The sequence below is a fragment of the Nilaparvata lugens genome, chromosome 3 (assembly GCF_014356525.2).
Source record: "Nilaparvata lugens isolate BPH chromosome 3, ASM1435652v1, whole genome shotgun sequence".
Lineage (NCBI taxonomy): Eukaryota > Metazoa > Arthropoda > Insecta > Hemiptera > Delphacidae > Nilaparvata > Nilaparvata lugens.
The window spans coordinates 80234591-80258578 of NC_052506.1; the positions used below are offsets into that span (position 1 = coordinate 80234591).

Consider the following 23988-nt stretch of genomic DNA (forward strand, 5'->3'; position numbering starts at 1 on the left):
CTGGGCTACGCTTATCTCCCACAATCTATTTCCAATGAATTTTTAGATTTCGATCCAATTCAGATCTGGGATCAAAATGGAATATCGCCTCAAAATATTTCGGAATTATGTGATACGGTATCTTCGATTTAATTCAAAACCAGAATCTGGTTTATTTTCTAGAACTGGAATCAATATTGAATATGGATATACGCTTCTCAGGAAATAATGTTGTGTTATTTTCCAAAATTCAATTCCAATGTAGGCTATTCTAAAAAAAATATATGAGAAATATCGATTTAATGCAGATCCGGGAATGAAAGTGGAATACCGCCCCACAATATCGCGAAATGACGACTAGCATTTCTCTGCAATAAGCTGTTATCAGTCACTATCTGATGGGTGATAAGAGGCGCGGGCTACAAGCATTGTGATGTAAATATTAACAGGGGAGCGGAGCCTGCGTCTGGGCTTGAGTGGGTGAAGGCGTGCTTCTCGAAAAGTCCACCAGGGGCGCCACCCTGGCTGAGCGTCGTGTAACCCAGTTTAGATCGTTGAGCGTTCGGGTTGAGAGCACGGCGCTCTCTGGTGGTGGAACGGGGCAATGCTGTTGCACTCGCACTACTCCCCAGTTAGGAGGGGGGCTCGGCTCCTAGAGGCTCCCGAAAGTGCTACTTGTGTCAGTGGTGCTGGTGCTTGCTAGTGTGTGTTATTCATGACAACACCCAACTCATCTGTCGTCGAGTGTCGCGAATTCGGTCAGTGATGGCGGCACGTGAAAGCGAACTGCAGTCGCAGGATGACAAAAACGCGGAAGACGAGGAAAAACATTCGCGTCGCAACTCGGAGGCGGAAAACTTGCTAAATTGTGGAGCGGTTGACATTGCTGTGGTGGGCCGAAAAGATACGCCAAGTATGTATTTCAAATTTATCCACACCTTTCACCCGACCTCTTCTTCTCAATCTAGTTGTCACCCCATCTCGTCGTGATTTGGGGGAGAGGGAGAATTGATCCCTCCCAGACCACGACTGTTTGACAGCTGACTTTTGTGAGGTTATGTAATGCAAACCATGTGCTGAGTACAGTAACTATATTATAACCAGGCTACATAGTTATATAGTTACTGTATGGTGTTGCGTGCTCTAAACAAATTGAATTGTCATTCCTTTTAATTCACTGATGCACTTTTTACCACTTCATTCATCCCTCCATACCTCTCCAGTATTATCTCGTAATTTCTCCACTCTATGCTCTCAATTTCCATATTCATTCTTGTACTTTCCTCTCCATCGTATATTTTATCCACTGGATTCACTAAGCATGGTGATTTAGATGATGATTATAATTGTGATATGAAGGTTATTGTGTTATTAGTGTAATGACTGTAGAATGGAGATCATAATAATTGAGATATGTAGGGTATTGTGATATTGTTGTAACGACTGTAGAATGTAGATCATGATATTGTAATATGTAGGGTATTGTGATATTGATGTAATAATTTTGGAGTGTAGATCATCATAGAAGGGTACAATGATTCTATGCTGTTGATCTTCATTAAAAGTTGCTTAAGAAACTTTGAGTACCTTATCAATAAATAAATAAAATGAATAAATAAAATGTTTATTCCCCCCAAAAAAAAACTAAAAAACAACATCAATTACACAAAATATTAGATAAATTACAATAATTACATACAATAGTTAGTTACAAAAAATTCATATAATGTGTCCTCTACTTGTTTAGTGTTTTCTGTGTGGATATTGACCTACTCCACTATGGCCTACCATGTTCTAGACAATGAAACAGATTTTGTCAAGATAATTTCAATTTATCTACATCTCAGACAGGTGTTTCAAGATAAATGAATGAAATAGATATTGACAAGCTGTCAAATATTATCAGTTTGGACAGTTAATTATTATCAATTTTATCAGTCAGTTATTATTGACATTTACAGTCGGTTTCATCCATTCATCATTGATTTATTATCGATCTATTCAATCCAAAATGTATAGTAGCTTCAGTAGTTCATATTTATTTATACATTGATACGTACAGTATCATTCTCAACTATGAATGATTGAGAGAGGAACAAGAGGCTTGAAGCCCTAAACTATAAAGCTTATAGTGATTTGAGTAGTTTCAACTTATAGTGCTTCATAGAAGTAATTTATGGTTCAGATTCCACAACTGTATTCCAACAGTAAAGATCATTTTATCGATTTTTCTAATAGTTTATTTCCACTAGGTATTTCAATTTTGTAATTATTTATCAGTGAAGACAACATATCGATCTTTCTGGTAATCTAGAATTCACATACGAAAATTCATACCTGTTTCATATAAGAGAATATTTCTAATTAGTACTCCTTTATCAGTGAAGACAACGTCGTATTAATCTTCCTGTTAATCTATTTAGTATTTGAATACAAGGAATTTCTACCTGTCCACCTGTTGGATAAGAGAATATTTAAGCAGAACACATAATCTATTTTTTGTGTGAGAAATGCTATATTTTATATGAATGTGCAAGTTTATTGACTGAGCGAAGTGAGGTCTAAGATTCAAGTCGACGTTTCTGCATTTCTCTCTATTGACCGAGCGAAGTGAGGTCTAAGATTCAAGTCGACGGTTTTGAATTTTTCTTTATGTTTATATTTTTGTTCATATTCATGTTTATATTTATGTTCCTCATTTACAGCGAAACGCAGCAATAGGTTTTCATGAAATTTGACAGGTATGTTCCTTTTTGAATTTCGCGTCGACTTATAGGCTACATACGGTTTTTTTTGAAATTTTGCATTCCAAGGATAATACAAAAAGAAAAAAAGTCTCTTTTGAATGCCAATATTACCGTAAAAATCAGACTATAGAATTATTCATCATAAATCAGCTGTCTAGTGGACTATAATACTACCCGTTCAAAAACATCGAACATCTTGAAAATGTATGTTTCCATCAACGTTAGTAGACAGTTTTGTCTACTGAATTTGTCTTTCCATAGGCTGAGGCCATGATTCAAGTTTGGAGTTTGGGGTTATTGATAGAAAAATTTTTTTCACATTTTTCTTTTTTAATCTGATGATTAAAATTACAACAAATATTATTGAAAAGAAATTGATTTCTAAAATCATGAAAATTGAGAAATGAAGTTTGTAGGAAATTAGTATTATGGTAGTTTATTTCGTGTATTTCAACACACCGAGTTTTTGCCAACACGACAACACAGAATGTTCTCTGATGGGTTGATTGGATTGGCGTATCGACGGCAACCAGACCTGATAACAGCGCTCACACTCACATTCCGGGACAAAACGTCACGGTACGATAGGGCAGAAAGATCTATGTTTATTTAGGATTTTTTCTAGACATTTTAAATTGTTAAATTATTTATTAATTTTTGAGAAAACATAGCAAGTAACTTACTGAGCGCGAGGTCTACTGTTCACAGAACTACTAGTTATTAATGAAGAATGCTCCCACACACTTAACACCACTCACACAGCTGATAGCTCTCTGTCCTTTGCTAATATTTTCTCAAAACGGCACGATGAATGGATAATATCGGGGCACCGAGCTTCCCTCGTTATTTATTTATTGCTTAACAGAACACAATTTTATTAAATTATTGGGGAAGGACTAACATGCACAGCCCAAAACTGTCTCTCCCCCGAATTTTTATTTATACACTATAAATAGTTCAAGAAGTAGGTTACGTTCCATACACTTAAATTCAGGTCCAATTTTCAGTCCAAAAATATTTGAAAACAGAAAAGTTCAAATTTAGATTGTTTACAAACCATAATGAATAACAAAATAACACTCACCAATCACTTAAAACTGTAAAATAATGATTAGGTTTAAAAGTTATAATATACGCTAATTTAGAATGATATACCATGTCATATCAACAAATCAGATTATTTTGATTTGACAAGTCGATTAAAATTTCCTAATAAAATTTCTCCTGAGATAAGCCGATTGATCACACAGCTGAACATAATTCTGTCTCTCTCCCACACAGGCACACGCATCATCTGTTATCGACAGACGACGAAATTAAAATCTGTTTTTCCAAGGATGAATAACTGTTATCCTTTTCATGTCCTTCAGCAAGCTTTCCCAGGGATGAGACCTAGTGCAAACGAATTTTTATATTATAAACCTACTGACAGAATCCAAGGTCAGGGCAGTGGACTGTGAATGATAGTTGGTATTAATATCTACAAATAAATCTTTGAATTCTGTGCATAAAAATACTGATAGCTTGAAGTGTGGTAAGTACGCCAATAGAAGACCAAATGAGTCAACAAGATAAGATTTAATAATAATAAAATAATAATAGGCAGATGGCCGCATACAAAAACAATTGTAGGTAGATTGAGTCGAAAGATCTTGGGATAATTACAACATATGATAAAAAACGTTAGAGAAATACAAAATTTAAATGGAATTAGGTCAGTGACATTAATGACCATTAAAGCCTGACAATAATCGAAAAGGTAATATTAATGATACCTGAATTGCGAATATAAATTGAGTGCTATAATGAAAAGTTATTGCTGCAAATTTCAATCTTAATGATTTACAAAAAGAATAATAATAAATGACAATAAGCTGTAGATAGTGCTCAACAAATAGAGTACATTAAAATATAGGCGGCATAGGCCTTCAGTAAATTAAATGTCAAGTTAGACATCAATTGAACAATTAATAGGCGTCAGTGGCCTCAGTGAATTGAATGTCAAGATAGACATCAATAGTACAAAAGGAATAATAACAGATGACAATGAGCTGTAGATAGTGCTCAACAAATAGAATACAGTAATATAGGCGGCATAGGCCTTCAGTAAATTAAATGTCAAGTTAGACATCAATTGACAAAAGGAATAATAATAAATGATAATAAGCTGTAGATAGTGCTCAACAAATAGAGTACATTAAAATATAGGCGGCATAGGCCTTCAGTAAATTAAATGTCAAGTTAGACATCAATTGAACAATTAATAGGCGTCAGTGGCCTCAGTGAATTGAATGTCAAGATAGACATCAATAGTACAGAAGGAATAATAACAAATGACAATGAGCTGTAGATAGTGCTCAACAAATAGAATACAGTAATATGGGCGGCATGGGCCTTCAGTAAATTAAATGTCAAGTTAGACATCAATAGAACAATTAATATGCGTCAGTGGCCTCAGTGAATTGAATGTCGAGATAGACATCAATAGATCAATTAATAGGCGTCGGTGGCCTCAGTGAATTGAATGTCAAGATAGACATCAATAGATCAATTAATAGGCGTCGGTGGCCTCAGTGAATTGAATGTCAAGATAGTCATCAATAGATCAATTAATAGGCGTTGGTGGCCTCAGTGAATTGAATGTCAAGATAGACATCAATAGATCAATTAATAGGCGTCAGTGGCCTCAGTGAATTGAATGTCAAGATAGACATCAATAGATAATTAATGGGCGACAGTGGCCTTAAAATATCACTTGTAAAGCCAAGGGTAGCTGTCAAATCCAATGAAAATAGTTGTTAATATTGAGTACAATTATATAGGTGGCATAGGCCTTCAGTGATTTGAATGTCAAGATAGACATCAATAGAATAATTAATAGGCGTCAGTGGCCTCAGAATATCACTTGTAAAGCCAAGGGTAGCTGTCAAATCCAATGAAAATAGTTGTTAATATTGAGTACAATTATATAGGTGGCATAGGCCTTCAGTGATTTGAATGTCAAGATAGACATCAACAAAACCATTAATAGGCGTCAGTGGCCTCAGTGAATTGAATGTCAAGATAGACATCAATAGATCAATTAATAGGCGTCGGTGGCCTCAGTGAATTGAATGTCAAGATAGACATCAATAAAACAATTATGTAATACATACATAAATGAAAATTGAATAGAACGATTTACGTAACCTGGATAAAATTTTGAAGAGGAGATGCAGCCAGGCAGACAGGCAAGGAATCAGCAATACCCAAAGAAACAGGACATCAGCAAGCGACGATGTGATCTGGCCATGCGATGACAAGAATGGAAGCGTCCACCACAGCAGGCAAATCCCCTAGTGGAAATGTGAACAGGAGCATGTAGAATTCCAAACGAATAATCCAACTTTCAAGTTGGAATTTTTAAATTGATTTCCAAATGGTAGAGATGATGAACTTGGAAGTTTGAGTTACACGAGGTGAAGCCAATTGTTAGAAGAATGGCAATTGAAGCCCACACAAGGTTGTGAACTTGACAAAGTTTATCAGCATAAATATGCGAAGAAATTGATGAATAGTTGAATCACAATTGAAGAATAGAATATACGAATTAATTTGAAGGAGTAATTCACACTTTAAAAACGTTCTGTAGATCAGATAAATAGCGATAAACGCCCACACGAGGTTGCAATTTTGACACAAAGTTTATCAGAGTAAATAAGTGAAGTAATCGATGAATAATCGAATCACAATTGAAGAATGGAATAAACGAATTAATTTGAAAGAATAATTCACACTTAGAAACGTTCCGTAGATCAGATGAATAGCGAAAAACGCCCACACGAGGTTGCAATTTTGACAAAGTTTATCAGAGTAAATAAGTGAAGAAATCGATGAATAATTGAATCACAATTGAAGAATGGAATAAACGAATTAATTTGAAAGAATAATTCACTTTTGAAACGTTCCGTAGATCAGATGAATTTGGATGAAAAGTTTAGACCGGGCGCGATATGTGCACACACCAACTAGACTCCATTGAAAGACAAGGAAACCGCTAATGCTGGGCTGAAAAAAGGGACATGCCGGATGTGTTTGAAACATTAGTAAAACGTTTACAAACGTTTGGTGGAAAAGTAACAAATATCAAGAAAGTAAGATGCCTAAAGACAAAATAAATTCCAAAAAATCGAATAGTACAAATATTAAAATTGAAACAGCAAATAACACGACGAATAATACGAATAATATGGGAAACCAACTTGATTAAAGCAGTGCCGTAGAACCGTGACTGTGACGTCACCGGACAGCGCAGACGGAAAATGACGACATGATGTCTATGTAGTAGCGGAACAAGTAACAAGTGGAACCGTTCCAATAAATGCTTTGTCAGATTTTACATAAACTGGGCCCCTTGTGTCATACGGGGGTATGGCACAATAAGAAAATAGAGAAATATGTAAAATCTGGCTAGGCAATTGGAAATTGAAAACTGGGCCCCATGTGAGAACCAGGGGAAAAAACAATGAAACCTAAAAATACAACATGAACCATAAGAGCAAGGGGATTAACTAGAATCCTCATCAATGGGAAGAGGTGCTAAACTCGAAATAGCTCTCTTAAAGGTGCCAGAGGGAGTGAGAACAGTGACAACTCGAACCTTGTCGTCCTTACCGGGATGAACTTCAGTAATGCGCGCCAGCTTCCAAGTGGACTGCGCAGAACCAGGATCCTTCAAGATGACAACCGTACCGACCTTCAAATTTTCACAATTGTTTAGCCATTTGCCTTTTTTCTGAAGAGTGGCTAAATATTCACGATACCACCTATCCCAAAGCTCCTGGATAGAAACAGCAAGTTGATACCAACGTGAACGATGATCAATGTGTTTGGTGTTAGGCGGTAAGAAGGGTAATGACGTAAGTGGACGTCCAATCAAAAAATGACCTGGAGACAAGTAGGCAAGATCATGTGGATCTTCCGACAAGGGAACAAGAGGGCGCGAATTCAAGATGGCTTCGACCTGAGCAGCAAGAGTACAGGTTTCTTCAAAGTTAAATACCTTGTTGAATGTAACTACATGGAATATGCATTTGAAGTTTTTTACCGCATTCTCCCAGAGTCCACCGAAGTGCGGAGCCCGAGGGGGAATGAAGTACCATTGGATGTTGAGTACAGACATAGTGTCATGAATATCTGATTTGAGACGATCAGAGGACAAAAATTCGTGGAGCTCACGTAGCTCATTGTTGGCACCAACGAAAGTTGTGGCATTGTCCGAAAAAATAGAATGTGGAATGCCACGACGAGCAGAAAACCGAATCAGAGCGGCAATAAATGCCTTGGAAGTAAGTTCCGAGACAGTTTGAATATGAATGGCACGAGTTACCATACACACAAACAGCGACAAGTATGCTTTAGAAAAGGTATGAGATTTGGGGCCGCCTACACGGATGGAAATAGGACCGGCGTAATCCAAACCACAATTATAAAAGGGAAAATTAGCCTGAACGCGGGCCGCTGGTAAACTACCCATGATTTGCTCAGAACGAAGAGCCGAAAAGCGAAAACACATTATGCAATGCCGCAATACACTTTTGATGGTGCGACGGGTGGAAGGAAACCAAAATCGTTGTCTTACACTGGCCATGGTGGCCTGCACACCAGCATGACTTAGACGACGATGGTGAGCAACAATCAATGCACGAGTGAATTTGTGATTGCTGGAATATTTGATGTTTATAATCAAAGGAAGCATTTGCATTTTGCAAACGTCCACCAACTCTGAGCAGTGAATCTGAGTGAATGAATGGTGACAAGGCTTTAATAGAACTATTAGGCAATGGCTCCTGATTTTGACGCAATGCTTTAAGTTCAGCAGAGAAGGCCTCTTCTTGAATGGATTTGAAGATACAATTTTCAGCTTCTGAAATTTCAGAGATAGCTAATTGACCAAAGCGCAGAGTGACTGAATTTTGTTTCCTACAATTATGAATGAACCGTAGAACATATGCTGTTGTACGAACGATTTTGTGATAAGTGGAACAACTATTGATTATGCCTGAGATAACATCATTATGAGAAGAAGTAGTAGCTGATACCTGAACTGAATGAGAACTGATTTCCTGAACTGATATCTGAACTGATTTCTCTAACTGATGAGAGACATCATTTGAAGTTAGAAAATTCGACATGACCCTACGGGGAGCGGCCACAGGCGAAGCAGGGAGGCACGAACGAGGTGCTGCAATAGGACGAATAGTTTTACAAGAACCAAATATGACCCAACCTAGACTGGTTTTTTGAAGAATGGGAGCATTTTGAGCTAGATACAATTTACCAGGCTGAAGAACAGATGCGAATATGCCAGCACCAAGTAACAAATCTACAGGCTTAGGCTGATCAAACAATGGATCCGCTAATTTGAGTTCAACAGGAATTGAAATTCTAGAAAGATCAATGTTCACACTAGGAACATTAGATGATATGCTTTCAACTACAATACAATTTTCTTCAACCGACCACAAACGATCAGATGAAGACAAGCAAACTGAATGAGAAATAGATGATTTGGTCTTATTCTCACCTACACTATGAATCAAAGTGTCAGAATACAAGGTAGCAAGTGACAATTTTTCAGCCAACCTAGTTGACATCAAATTACAATCAGAGCAAGAATCTGAACCATGACGGAATTCAAAACAGCATTCTTACCCTTGGAGGGAGCAAAAGATTGAGAATGAATAACATTTGAAGTTACCTTATCCTTAGAAGTAGGCTGAGTGTCTCGTGATTGAGGATACGACCTATGAAGAACAGTGTGGTGACTCTTGCAACAAAGTGTACACGATTTGTCTGAACAAACATGATTGGGTGTGAAAGGCTTGAGGCAATTATAACATAACCTTTTGTCACGGACAGCATTCCAACCATCAGTAACCTGCAACTTCAATAATTCATTACAACGATTTGGAAAATGACCAACAGAATTACAAAAACTACAAGGTGACATAGAAGAGGTAGTAACCTGCATCCTAGCTTGAACATTCGATTGATTTTGATTGAACTTCGGCTTGCTATGAGCACCAACCGAGTTGGATGTACTTTGCTGTACATTTCCTTGATGATGGTTAGCTGAGCTTGAAGCAACAGCTTCCATGATTTTGCATTGTGATTCCAAAAAATTCCAAAATTTATCAATGGTGGGAATGTCGTGTATACCAACACTCTTTTCCCATTCTCGAACAGTAGCAGTATTCAACTGCAACAACATTTTGTGCATGTACAATAAGTCCTTGATTTGGACTCCAAGTTGAAGCGCTTCGAGCGCGGTAATGTGGGACTTGCAAAAGTCAATGAATGCCTGTAATGATTGCAGACAGTTACGTTTTATGGTAGGAGGAGATTCAATTGCCGTGACGTGCCTGGCAGCAATTAATCTCTTATTGCCATACCTCTCCCTTAAGAGGTTCCATGCAAGCTGAAAACCATTTTCGTCAGCTTCAATGTGTTCCACTCTAGCAAGAGCTTCACCACTGAGTGATTGACGAAGATAGAAAAATTTCAATGAGTCATTAATATTATCCTGATTACCAATAATATTGGTAAAAGCACTTGAGAATGCTTGCCATTTTGAAAGCTCCCCATTGAAGCGTGGAAGCGGAATCTGAGGCAACTGAAAATTTTCCAAATGTGAGTTTTGAGATGTTGGCCGCTGGGAAGCACCAGCAGTGGCCTCATTGTTGCGTTGTCTGCTTTCAAAAGCAGTTAATGCAGCGTTTGCCTTAGAGGTAATGGAGATAAACTTATTAAGTATTTCAAAATGAGTTGAAGTGTCTTGTACTTGCAACTCTGAATTCCATAACTGTTCATGGATTTTATCATACTTAATTCTAAGTGAACCTAGTTTGTTTTTGACAGTCAACAATTGATAATAAGTGGCTTCAGTGTCCACAACTTAATCGCTATATCTGGTTATGAACCAATCTATTTCGTGGTGTAAATTGTCTCTTGCATTGGAAAGAGCAGAAGGCTCAGGAAGTGAATCTTCCTCATGATTGGACATGCTTAAAAATTAACAGAAAAACCTGAGTGAATGAAACGATACTGCACTGTAGCAATGCGATTGCTGCGCCAATAAGCAACTTTGGGCGCTGGTCCAGTACGCAGAGAGGCACGCCTGTGCATTTGAGGCAAGTTGTATCAAGCTTGCTGTGCGGCAAGTCAAGTAGCGAGCTCGCAAGGCGGTGTAGTTTGCCGTGTGTTGTTTTCTCAATGCGCAATAGCTGTCTGTGACAAGTTCAGTGCGGTTCAGTCTCTCAGGGTACAAGATAGTTGATAGCTGGTGCATACACGTCGCAGCGTGCTTTGAGTTGCAGCCAGTACTGAAAATTTGAAACAAGTGTGTGAATGCTTAATATTAAACAATATAAACATACAAAGGTACAATGGGATAAAATATACTCTAGGGTGGGACCTAATCATTGGTGTCAAGCTAGACTATTAGGCACACGTTCACTGAAACCCTAAGGTTCAATGGACCAAGAAATGGGTAATAAAAATTAAAAATTATCCTAGGTAAACACTGGATGAAAAATGAACGGGCTGGAGGACCAATTTTTATCCAATTGGTCCAATTAACAATTATCCTAGGTAAACACTGGGTCAAGAATGACGGGCTGGAGGACCAATTTTTATCCAATTGGTCCAATTAACAATTATCCTAGGTAAACACTGGGTCAAGAATGACGGGCTGGAGGACCAATTTTTATCCAATTGGTCCAATTAACAATTATCCTAGGTAAAAACTGGGTCTAAAATGAACGGGCTGGAGGACCAATTTTTATGACAGAATCCAAGGTCAGGGCAGTGGACTGTGAATGATAGTTGGTATTAATATCTACAAATAAATCTTTGAATAAAAATGATTCTGTGCATAAAAATACTGATAGCTTGAAGTGTGGTAAGTACGCCAATAAAAGACCAAATGAGTCAACAAGATAAGATTTAATAATAATGAAATAATAATAGGCAGATGGCCGCATACAAAAACAATTGTAGGTAGATTGAGTCGAAAGATCTTGGGATAATTACAACATATGATAAAAAACGTTAGAGAAATACAAAATTTGAATGAAATTGGGTCAATGACATTAATGACCATTGAAGCCTGACAATAATCGAAAAGGTAATATTAATGATACCTGAATTGCGAATATAAATTGAGTGCTATAATGAAAAGTTATTGCTGCAAATTTCAATCTAAATGATTTACAAAAGTAATAATAATAAATGACAATAAGCTGTAGATAGTGCTCAACAAATAGAGTACATTAAAATATAGGCGGCATAGGCCTTCAGTAAATTATATGTCAAGTTAGACATCAATTGAACAATTAATAGGCGTCAGTGGCCTCAGTGAATTGAATGTCAAGATAGACATCAATAGTACAAAAGGAATATTAACAAATGACAATGAGCTGTAGATAGTGCTCAACAAATAGAATACAGTAATATAGGTGGCATAGGCCTTCAGTAAATTAAATGTCAAGTTAGACATCAATTGACAAAAGGGATAATAATAAATGACAATAAGCTGTAGATAGTGCTCAACAAATAGAGTACATTAAAATATAGGCGGCATGGGCCTTCAGTAAATTAAATGTCAAGTTATACATCAACAAAACCATTAATAGGCGTCGGTGGCCTCAGTGAATTGAATGTCAAGATAGACATCAATAGATCAATTAATAGGCGTCGGTGGCCTCAGTGAATTGAATGTCAAGATAGACATCAATAGATCAATTAATAGGCGAGGTGGCCTCAGTGAATTGAATGTCAAGATAGACATCAATAAAACAATAATGTAATACATATGTAAATGAAAATTGAATAGAACAATTTACATAACCTGAATAAAATTTTGAAGAGGAGATGCAGCCAGGCAGACAGGCAAGGAATCCGCAATACCCAAAGAAACAGGACATCAGCAAGCGACGATGTGATCTGGCTATGTGATGACATGAATGGAAGCGTCCACCACAGCAGGCAAATCCCCCAGTGGAAATGTGAACAGGAGCATGTAGAATTCCAAACGAATAATCCGACTTTCAAGTTGGAATTTTTAGATTGATTTCCAAACGGTAGAGATGATGAACTTGAAAGTTTGAGTTACACGAGGTTAAGCCAATTGTTTGAAGAATGGCAATTAAGCTCACATGAGGTTGTGAACTTGACAAAATTTATCAGCGTAAATATGCAAAGAAATCGATGAATAGTTGAATCACAATTGAAGAATAGAATGAACGAATTAATTTGAAGGAGTAATTCACACTTTAAAAACGTTCCGTAGATCAGATAAATAGCGATAAACGCCCACACAAGGTTGCAATTTTGACAAAGTTTATCAGAGTAAATAAGTGAAGAAATCGATAAATAATTGAATCACAATTGAAGAATAGAATAAACGAATTAATTTGAAAGAATAATTCACACTTAAAAACGTTCCGTAGATCAGATGAATAGCGAAAAACGCCCACATGAGGTTGCAATTTTGACAAAGTTTATCAGAGTAAATAAGTGAAGAAATCGATGAATAATTGAATCACAATTGAAGAATGGAATAAACGAATTAATTTGAAAGAATAATTCACTTTTAAAACATTCTGTAGATCAGATGAATTTGGATGAAAAGTTTAGACCGGGCGCGAGATGTGCACACACCGACTAGACTCCATTGAAAGACAAGGAAACCGCTAATGCTGGGCTGAAAAAAGGGACATGCCGGATGTGTTTGAAACGTAAGTAAAACGTTTATAAACGTTTGGTGAAAAAGTAACAAATATCAAGAAAGTAAGATGCCTAAAGACAAAATAAATTCCAAAAAATCGAATAGTACAAATATTAAAATTGAAACGGCAATTAACACGACGAATAATACGAATAATATGGGAAACCAACTTGATTAAAGCAGTGCCGTAGAACCGTGACTGTGACGTCACCGGACAGCGCAGACGGAAAATGATGACATGATGTCTACGTAGTAGCGGAATGAGTAACAAGTGGAACCATTCCAATAAATGCTTTGTCAGATTTTACACCTACCATGTTCCAAATTTCGTGAAAATCGTTGGAGCCGTTTTCGAGATCCATTGGACATAAGTAAATAACCATATAACTATATATGATCATATAAATAACCAAATATATAAAGGAATAGCTCGCTTTAAATATAATAGGATATAAATCAATAAAAGTCAAATACTAGAGAAGAAATGAGGGGTGCCCACAAAGTTCTCATGGGGGTTCGGACGCAGACTGAAGAAACGATAATATCCGCCTCTGGATAAGTATTTGGATTCGTCCAACTAGTTGTTCTATGGTTTCATTCGCATAATATTGGGCTAGCTCCAGCGTTTTCACATGATTCGTTTCATTAGAGACTAATATTGGGAGACCGAGCTTCGCTTGGAGTGTAAAAGCATAGACAATTTGTAAATTTATACTTCACAGTCCAAATCAAAATCGAGGCTAAGCTACTATCACTCATCAAGATAACAATTTATTCACACCTAAAAAAACAAACACATCAACAATTACAAATAGATTACTATGAATTCGATTTAGAATGATATACTATGTTTGCTACAATATTTGTTGATATACTATGTACTATTCTAAACTAACATCATCTAGTCTACTATTTTGGACTTTGTAAAGTGAACATGTTTTCTAAAAAAAAAAGAAATAAACGAAAAAAGGTTTTTCTTGTTGAAGTTTTCTTCTCGTGAGATCAGCTGAATGATCCCACACATACACTCGTTCACTCACTTCCATTACGGTATCGACAGACGACAAAATTTCCAGCTGTTCTTTCCAAGGACGTATTTAGAGGACGTATTTTGTCCTTCAGTGAGTTATCCCAGGGTTGAGACCTGATGCAATCGAGTTTTCTTAAAAATAAGAAATAAACCAATAGGAAATATTAAGAATATGAGTAAAAATAAGTACTAATTTAAAAGAACAAGACAGAATATGATTATCAATATGATTTGATAGTATTCCTGTCACCTTTCAGTTTTGGAGTAAATAGCTCGGAACCCACCTAAAACTGAAGGTACATTCATATCTTATTATCATCCGTCTCATTATCCACGCACAAGCCTTGTTAGTTGAGTAGTAGATCGATACCGATTTGTTTGAAATTGAGTGGTATGCAGATTGCACATTGTCGAATCAATATATCTAAAGTAACAGTGACAAAGATTTTTTTATCGAGTACTACATCAATGAATCATTATTGGAAAAGAGTACAACATTCCTTCGTCTTCACGTTGGTAGAATATTCATGAAAAGAAAACTCATAATCATGCATAAGAGGCAATTTTAAAAAGCTAAACAATGGTATTGAGAGCAATGGCACGTTTCTAATGAATATGCAAGACTATGGTACTCCACTATCTTCATTGCATGTGTGTTTACAAATTGCAGCTGATCGTTTCTTTTGAATAAGACGTCTGGAGGGGATAATAATTATTTCCAAATTTTCCCAGACATGTTGATAATATTTTAACTGAAATTAAGCTCTATTTGATTATTTTTTATTTTTGAAAACGTTCGAGGAATAGCAAACACGGTATCATTTCGCATGAAGCATTGCATTTCTTGCTTTCAACTCTCTTGGAATACTGCAGTAGTAGAATTTGGAAAAAAAATTCTGTGGCGGTTGCATAAAAGCTGGTTAAATTTTAACCATGATTAATTTCACGAGAACCAATCAGAGAAGCCGTCTTTTTAAAAAAACCTTCCCCGATTCTCGTGGAATTAATCACTGTTAAAATTTAACAGGCTTTTATGCAACTGGGCCTTAGTGTGGGATTCAATTCGAAGTGTTAGCATTGGTTGAATAGGTAGCTTATATTTTCTTCATAATCGATGCTGTCAGTTTAAAATGAATCTCACATTAGTTTCAATCTTTCCTTCTAAATTGCCTTCTCTGACTCTTTTTGCTCCTGAGATCAGAGTCCCGCGGTCCCTCTGGAAATTTTCAAAGTTTTTATAAAATATGTAGCCCACATCAACATCATAATACGATAGTTACCAGTCTTAGAAGGCGATAATATCATAATCCTATTGCATTCTTGCAATAGTTGATTTATTTTAACTTAATTCTTGATAGTTTGTGAATATTACAAATTGTATTTATATATCGACTAGCCGTCAGGCTCGCTTCGCTCGCCATATCCGTCTAGCCAGGGGGCTCCGCCCCCTGGGCCCCCCACTAGATCGTCCAAGAATGAGATCAGTAGGCTCGCTTCGCTCGCCTGCATTTTTCATTTGAGCATTTTTATCATATGTTAGGACAATCCAGTCGGGGGTCCAGCTAAACGGATATGGCGAGCGAAGCGAGCCTGACGGCTAGAAATATAATATTCCCAGGATTGAAATAGCAGTGCCCAATCAATTCTTCCGCGATAAAGGCATTTAAATTTTCAACTTGGTGCCAACCTAACAAAGTCAACTCAACTTAATGCCAACCTGACAAAATTATTAATTTAGTTGCCAGTTGACAACTGTTTCGAAGAGGTACTCTATCTAGATTATAGTTCTATGGTAACATATGGTATGGAAATTTCAATTATAATTAAGAGTTTGGGAGAAGAAGAATATACATGCTAAAAGACTAACTTTAAACCCTTAAAAACAACCCTTAGAGTTGAAATATTGCCAAAAGATTTCTTAGTGCGCCTCTAAAGGGCTAACTGAACATACCTACCAAATTTGAACGTTTTTGGTCCGGTAGATTTTTAGTACTGCGAGTGAGTGTGTGAGTGAGTGAGTGAGTGAGTCAGTCAGTCAGTCAGTCAGTCAGTGAGTGAGTGCCATTTCGCTTTCATATATATAGATGTAGCCCACATCAACATCATAATACGATAGTTATCAGTCTTAAAAGGCGATGATATCATAATGCTATTGCATTCTTGCAATAGTTGATTTATTTCGATTTAATTCTTGATAGTCTGTGAATATCACAAATTATTGTATTCACTGAGTCTGAGTCATTATCAGAGATATCATATTCAGATATCTGAGTCATTTTCATTGCTGGTTCAGAAATGCCAAATGTGATAATGATATTCCAGCTCCCAGACACCAACTTCCCTCCTCATTAAAAACAGGAAATTATTCATAGTGCTTGTCATTATAGCTGTGAAGTTGTGAACGCTATTTTGATTACAAATGATGAGTCATTATCATTTTATCAGAACTGATAAGCTGAGTTTAGAAACTTGGTTTCAGTTTTTTTTCAGTGAATTTTATCGATATACTGTTTTCACGATGGCACATTTGATACTTCAATTCTCCAATTACTGGTTAATTATCGATATTTCTTCTTCTTCTTTTCTTCTTCTTCTTCTTCTTCTTCTTCTGGTGCCTATCCGTTACCGAATGTTGGCAATCATTCTGGCAATCATAACTTTGTTGACAGCCACTCTAAAAAGTTCTGGGGTGGACACTGCAAATCATGTTCTAAAATTATTTATTCAGCCAGAAAATTCGTCTCCTTCCAACACCTCTCCTGCTAAGAACTTTACCCTGTAGTACACATTTCAACAACTGATATTTAGTTCCATTCCTCATAATGTGCCCCAGATATTACTAATGGATATTTACTAATTCTTATCACTTTAGGCACTTCGAACTTCCAATCTGCTACTCGTGAATATTGACTGATTTTCATCACTTTGGCCAAGTTGCTCAAAATTTTGTCGAATTTTAACGGTTTAATTGCTGAGAATAATTATTCATAGAAGCCTTCTTTTCAGAATCCTTCTCTGATTGGTTATCATGGAATTCAATCATGATTCAAGAGGCTTTTGTCTAATCAGGTATATGAACCTTCAAGTAACGGATGGAAATAAATTAGAAATTTCATTTGCAGAAGAAGAAGTCTTCGGGGTAATTTACAGCATCTAATCTGGATTTTCATTAAATAATAATCACTCCAAGTAACATTTGATTTGGGTTGTGGAAGTGATATTGTAAAAGTAAAAAATTGGATCATAAGTTTAATTATCTGAAAAACTTAGAATTTGTGTAAAAACCTCGGTGTGTTGAATCCAATCTGTTTTTACAGCGGTTGATTGGGCTATAACTTTATTATATTTGAGTACCATTATAGAACTCAATAAATAACGGGAAAATTTTGAAATCAGTTAACTACTTGTGGCAATCAATATTACTCTCTTCATTATTATCATTAATATTATTAGTCGTAGAGCTCCCGAAGTGAAAGACGCTGAGTAAAATCATGATCATCGACATTTATTAGACTTGGCGGTTTTCTTGTTCGCCCACCAGCTTTTCATTCTTTGAGAAAATGCAGCTTTTCTTTCTTCACTCCATCTTGTGCCAACTCTTGGTGCTTTTATCTCTGGAATAATTTCCCATTTGTTCACTTTGTTTTGAAATTATTTCTATTTTTAATTTTATCATCAGTAATTCCTGCCAAAACTAGATCTTTCTCAACATTCCTAATCCGTTCTCCTCCATAGGCAAGCGAAGCTACATATTTTACTTTTTTTTGTGATTCTATGGTCAGGGAGCCTCATGATATGACCATAGAGTTTTACTCTCTTTATATTAAACTTAAATACAATTTCTTGTAGGTTGAATGTATTCCACTCACTCGATAAAGTGAATAAGCTTGTTAATTGGAATACGAGCATATAATATGAGCTTCCGTATTTCTTATTTTGTAGGAGAATAGGATGTAGGCTTGAAACAACTAGGTTTCACTATTAACACTTGAATGTGATGAATTGTCCACGTAGTTCGCTTATCTATGGCTATTCTAAAGACAGTTCAAAATTTTCGAACTGAATACGAAAATTCAACTTTAATTTAAAAAATGAAATACACGTGTGAAATGAAATTCAGAGGCAAATATCCGGTCAGATCAAAAATTGTTATTAATAATACAGTTTTGAAACAAGTTTCTCAATATACATATCTAGGAAGTGACATTAGTTACAAAGATGAATTAGATATTGAGAAGAAAATAGGAAAGTTTCAAATGATATGTGGAAATTCAGCAGGACTTTGGGTAAAAAAGCTAGAACAGATAAAATTATGAAATTTTATAAGGTAATGGCCGCTCCAGTCCTCCTTTATGGTAGTGAATCATGGGTTACTACGAAGCCACTTGAAAGTAGAGTGCAGGCAGCCGAGATGAGATTTCTCCGAAGAACCAAGGGATGTGACAGAAGAGATCATTTCAGGAATGAAGATATTAGGAAATAATTGAAAATCTGCAGCATGAATGAAAGAGTTACGGAGAATCGGCATCAATGGAGGGAGCATGTTCAAAGAATGTCAGCTGAAAGAATACCATTTAAAGTCTATAATTATCAGCCAGTAGGCAAAAGAGATGTTGGCAGACCACTCAAGCGTTGGCAATAATAGGAATTTTTATGTTTATTTGAATAATTGGCTAGATGTGAGTCGGAACAGGTTAAAGCCTAATCCTTGTTTGTAAGAAGAAGAAATACACGTCATCATCAACATTTTTCGAAAGTTTCAATTGTCGTGTTTTCTTTTTTCGTGGTAGCTTGGCGATCTCATTTTATAAATGAATCAAACCATATAATTATTATGTACTCGAAAACAAAATTGTAAGACAGACACCGTAATAATTGCAAGTCTGTCACCTGGATGTGTCCACCCACAAATATACTTCTATTTAACACTATTATTATTTCGAACAGATCTGAAGTCTCTTCTCACCACACGATGAATACATTCTGGAATAGCCTGAACAACTTCTTTTGTTTTCTAGCTCAATAATGCAAGCTGGAAAAATCATTTCCACCACCCACTCACTGTAATGACTAATAAGTGGGCCTACGGTACTAACCTACTAACAAACTGTTATGCTACTGCAATAACCTATAAGTTATTGCTCTTATATTTCAAAGAGAAATTCAATACTTTACAATTTCACTTTCCTCTACGAACTGCTTGTTATTGATCACTTATCAATTCTCTAGCTACGACCTAGGAGTCAGAATTCAGTCAGTTCTGACTTCTAGAGTCTGAAGTACCAAGTTCTAGAACTAAAGTACCAAGTTCTAGAACTAAAGTACCAAGTTCTAGAACTAAAGTACCAAGTTCTAGAACTAAAGTACCATATTGAAAAGTGAAAATTATCTATTTTCCTTTTTTTTAAATCCTTTTCATGATTTTGGATCTGGAATCCTCATCAAATTCCTTGGTAATTACAAAGCAACATTATTAATCTTTATTTCGAAATGAGCCGTCTGACTTGCATAATTTTCTATTGCTTCGAAAACAATATTATTCCCATTCAAAATCATTTTTCAACATAGAATAGTGATTATCGATTATCTTTTTCTAAAATCCTTCTCATAATTTTGTACCTGGAATCCCCATCAAATTCCTTGGTAAACACAAAGCAACATTATTAATCTTTATTTCGAAATAAGCCGTCTGACTTGCATAATTTTCTATTGCTTCGAAAACAATATGATTCTCATTCAAAATCAATTTTCAACATAGAATAGTGATTATCGATTATCTTTTGTATAATTATTTGTACCTGGAATCATCATCAAATTCCTTGGTAATTACAAAGCAACATTTTTAATCATTATTTCGAAATAAGCCGTCTGACTTGCATAATTTTCTATTGCTTCGAAAACAATATCATTCCCATTCAAAATCATTTTTCAACATAGAATAGTGAATATCGATTATCTTTTTTAAAATCCTCTTCATAATTTTGTACCTGGAATCCTCATCAAATTCCTTGGTAATTACAAAGCAACATTATTAATCTTTATTTCGAAATAAGCCGTCTGACTTGCATAATTTTTCTATTGCTTTGAAAACAATATGATTCCCATTCAAAATCATTTTTCAACATAGAATAGTGATTATCGATTATCTTTTTTATAATTTTGTACCTGGAATCCTCATCAAATTCCTTGGTAATTACAAAGCAACATTATTAATCTTTATTTCGAAATCAGCCGTCTGACTGATCTTACATAATTTTCTACTGTATTGCTTAGAAAACGAGAAAATTCTCATCAGAAATCATGTTTCAACATAGAATAGATTATATCGATGTAGGATTCCCATTAGTGACCTGAATCATCTAAGGTCACTATTTTTGACCCTAGATAACTCGCTGCTCCATTACTCATTATTACTCAACATTATTTTGCTGATAATTATTGATCGTTGTGGAAGAATTGAGACTGATAATAAGGTTGAATTTGTATTGGAAATCAACGGAATCCAGAAAAATTAGAACGATATTTTTCTCACAACTCATGCATGAATTGAATCATGGGATAACTGTTACATTACTATTCTAGTGGAAAAATTATTATTTTGCTGATATCATCCATTGTTCGGGAGAAGTTTGAAATAATAAAATGTTCAAAATTGAGTTTTATAAAGCTGGAGAATCCAGAAAAATTAGGACTACTCTAGTGGAAAAATCATTATTTTGCTGATTTAGTTTATCATTCGGGAAAAATTAAAAGAACAATAAAATGTTCGAAATTGTGTTTTTTAAAGCTGGGGAATCCAGAAAAATTAGAACGATATTGTTTTCACAACTCATGCATGAGTTGAATCATCAGATAACTGAATCATTTCAACTAAATGGTATAAACTGTTGAATTACCACTCTATATAGTGGAAAAATCATCATCCTGCTGATTTTATTTATCGTTCGGGGAAAATTTGGAATAATAAAATGTTCGAAGTTGTGTTTTATAAAGCTAGGGAATCCAGAAAAATGAGGAAGATATTGTTGTCTTGTTCAACCTTTGCACGCACTGAAACATGGGCGTGTAGAAGCTAAAATAGTTAAGACGTACAGCGTAAGGTGGGATCCAAACCAAAAGCTAAGCAATTCATAAACTGAAATCATATTTAGCGAAGTCGGCTCTGCAACTGGTCACCCATTCAATGGGACTAGCAAACGCATGAATCTAATCTAAACTACCTACCTACCTACCTATGAATGTAAACTAGCCAATTGAAGTTTAAGTAAACTTTCAGTTCATCACCCTAGTGGCAATCTTATTTATTTCACTGATGAATTCATTTATGAAAAATGTGTAGAAATAAAAAGTTTCAATTTGTATTAGACAGCAGAAGAATCCTGGAAGATGAGAAAGATGTTGACGTCATTCCTCAGTCTTCAAAGTCAATGTTCGAACTAAACCATCGTGGTAGATGAGAAAATTCCTTTAATAAAATGGAAAAATAATTATCTCACAGATAATCAACTATACATCGTCTATTATCTAACATCGTTAGGGATTTGTATTAGAACGCTGGGTAATTCTGTACTTCTGAAAAAATGAGAAGGATGTGTTGAACTCATCCTCAGTCCTCACAGTCAATGTTCGAATTAAACAGTCGTGGCAGATGAGAAAACTTGTTTTATCAATGGAAAAATCATCATTTTACAGATAATCAATTATTATGCATCATGTATGATTGAACATCATTAGTAATAGGAAAGAACTTAGCAAAATAAAAAAATTGTATTCGTATTGGGAAACTGATGGGTGATCCTGAAAAATGAGAAAGATCTTGACGTCACTTCTCAGTATTCACAGTCAATGTTCGAACTAAACCGTCGTGGAAGATGGGAAAACTTGTTTCATAAATAGAAAAATCATTATCTTTCACATAAATTCCACATCATGTATAATAAATTGAACATTGTTGACGAAGAATTTGGTACGATGGAAAATTTGAATTCGTGTTGGAAACTGAGAAATCTTGAAAAATGAGAACGATGTCGACCTCCCAACCCACGCACTAAGCAATCAGCTAGAAAAGGAGCCTGGATTACTTGATGAATTATCTAACAGAAGGCGTGTACTGAATTCCATTATTTTGTTGAAAGTATTGCTCGACTGTTATCCGTCATGTTTGGAGCTCCTCGCGACCTTCACCAGTGCAGAATATTTATGATCTCATTAGTGGATTATTGCTACCAATGAAACTCCAATTCTGAGACAAAAAAAACTCTTATTTTGGACCACTATTTGTACGCGTATCCGTTCTATGAAATAGATTGATGAAATCTTCATTCTTGTTTTCAATTTTTTCCTGAAACACAATAGTATTAGCATAGAGTAAAACATGATAAAAAACAACATAAAAAACTATATTATTATTTATGTCATCTCTGGTATAGGTACTCGATTTTTATTTTTTATGCATTGTTTTTCTAATTGTACTGCTCAGTGGGCGTTTTGAGAGCAATGATGGGATATAGTTCCTGGTGCCCTTAAATATACGTATATTCTCAAATAAAGAAATAATTATTTAGTGTGCATATTTTGAGATTTTTGAAATGTTAGAGACTTGCAGCAAGTCTCTATTTTTCTCTATTTTTGATGAGTTTAAAACTGCACCGATATCATTTCATCTCATCCTATTTGTCCAAAAGATTTTGAATAGGTCACTCCTGTGTTATCAGATGGGCACGTTGAGCTGTCGGGTCCCGGCTGAAGTATGACAGTCGTAAGGCCCATTGACGGCTACGAATATTATTATTTTATTCTATTTGATTTCATAGTATTATTTACACTGTCGATTTATTTATTGGATGAAGTGAACAAATATAATATACGGTGGAAAATAACAGGCTATTGCTAAAAATTTCATACATTAATTTCTAAATTTTGTCTTGAAATAGTACGAATATTCAAATATTATGTATTCTTCTATATTATACACTGTTTTGTATGTCTCATTAGCGTTTCTCTTTGCTGTAAAGTGTTGTATTATAATGTTTTGATTTTGTTTATTTTGGGAAATAAATCAAATTCAGGTTATATCCATATTAATTTTCTTCTCCAATCAATTAATATTGTAGCTCATTGAATGTATTAATTCAGGGCTACTTTCTTGTATTTATAAAATAGAATTATGGTACCCTTTGAAATTAATAAAATAATAGAATGCAAATCATAACAAACTAGTTTCGGTGATCAACACCATTGTTAGGTTGTGAAAATAAATTTCAAATGAATGTTTAGCAATGAGCTATCTTAATATGTTAATGAATAACATCTTGAAGTATTATTTAGAATAAAAGAACTATTAATAAAGATTTATTTGAAATTCATTTTTATAACACGTCGATGATGGTGTGATCACTGAAACTAGTTTGTATAATTTGTATTATTTTATTAATTTCAAAGGGTACTATAATTCTATTTTATAA

General features: G+C 35.3%; 1 protein-coding gene across 2 annotated transcripts; it reads left to right on the top strand.

Annotated features, from left to right (window-relative positions):
• The first annotated feature begins 518 nt into the window (after positions 1 to 518).
• Positions 519 to 22090, top strand: LOC111054219. 2 transcript variants are annotated; one of them, XM_039424752.1, is made up of 2 exons: positions 519 to 892; positions 21890 to 22090. In XM_039424752.1, exons 1-2 carry the CDS (start codon positions 745 to 747, stop codon positions 21979 to 21981), a joined length of 240 nt encoding a protein of 79 aa, XP_039280686.1. In that variant the 5' UTR covers positions 519 to 744; the 3' UTR covers positions 21982 to 22090. The 2 variants fall into 2 exon arrangements, with proteins under 2 accessions (XP_039280686.1, XP_039280687.1); XM_039424753.1 differs by lacking the exon at positions 21890 to 22090 and adding an exon at positions 17531 to 17941 and having other exon boundaries at positions 520 to 892.
• Positions 22091 to 23988: the final 1898 nt, after the last annotated feature.

Coding starts and splice junctions, on each gene's coding strand:
- LOC111054219 (XM_039424752.1), top strand. CDS start 745: ATGGCGGCACGTGAAAGCGAACTGCAGTCGCAGGATGACAAAAACGCG. Junction 893..21,889: donor GGGCCGAAAAGATACGCCAA/GTATGTATTTCA, acceptor AATTTGTATTAG/ACAGCAGAAGAATCCTGGAA.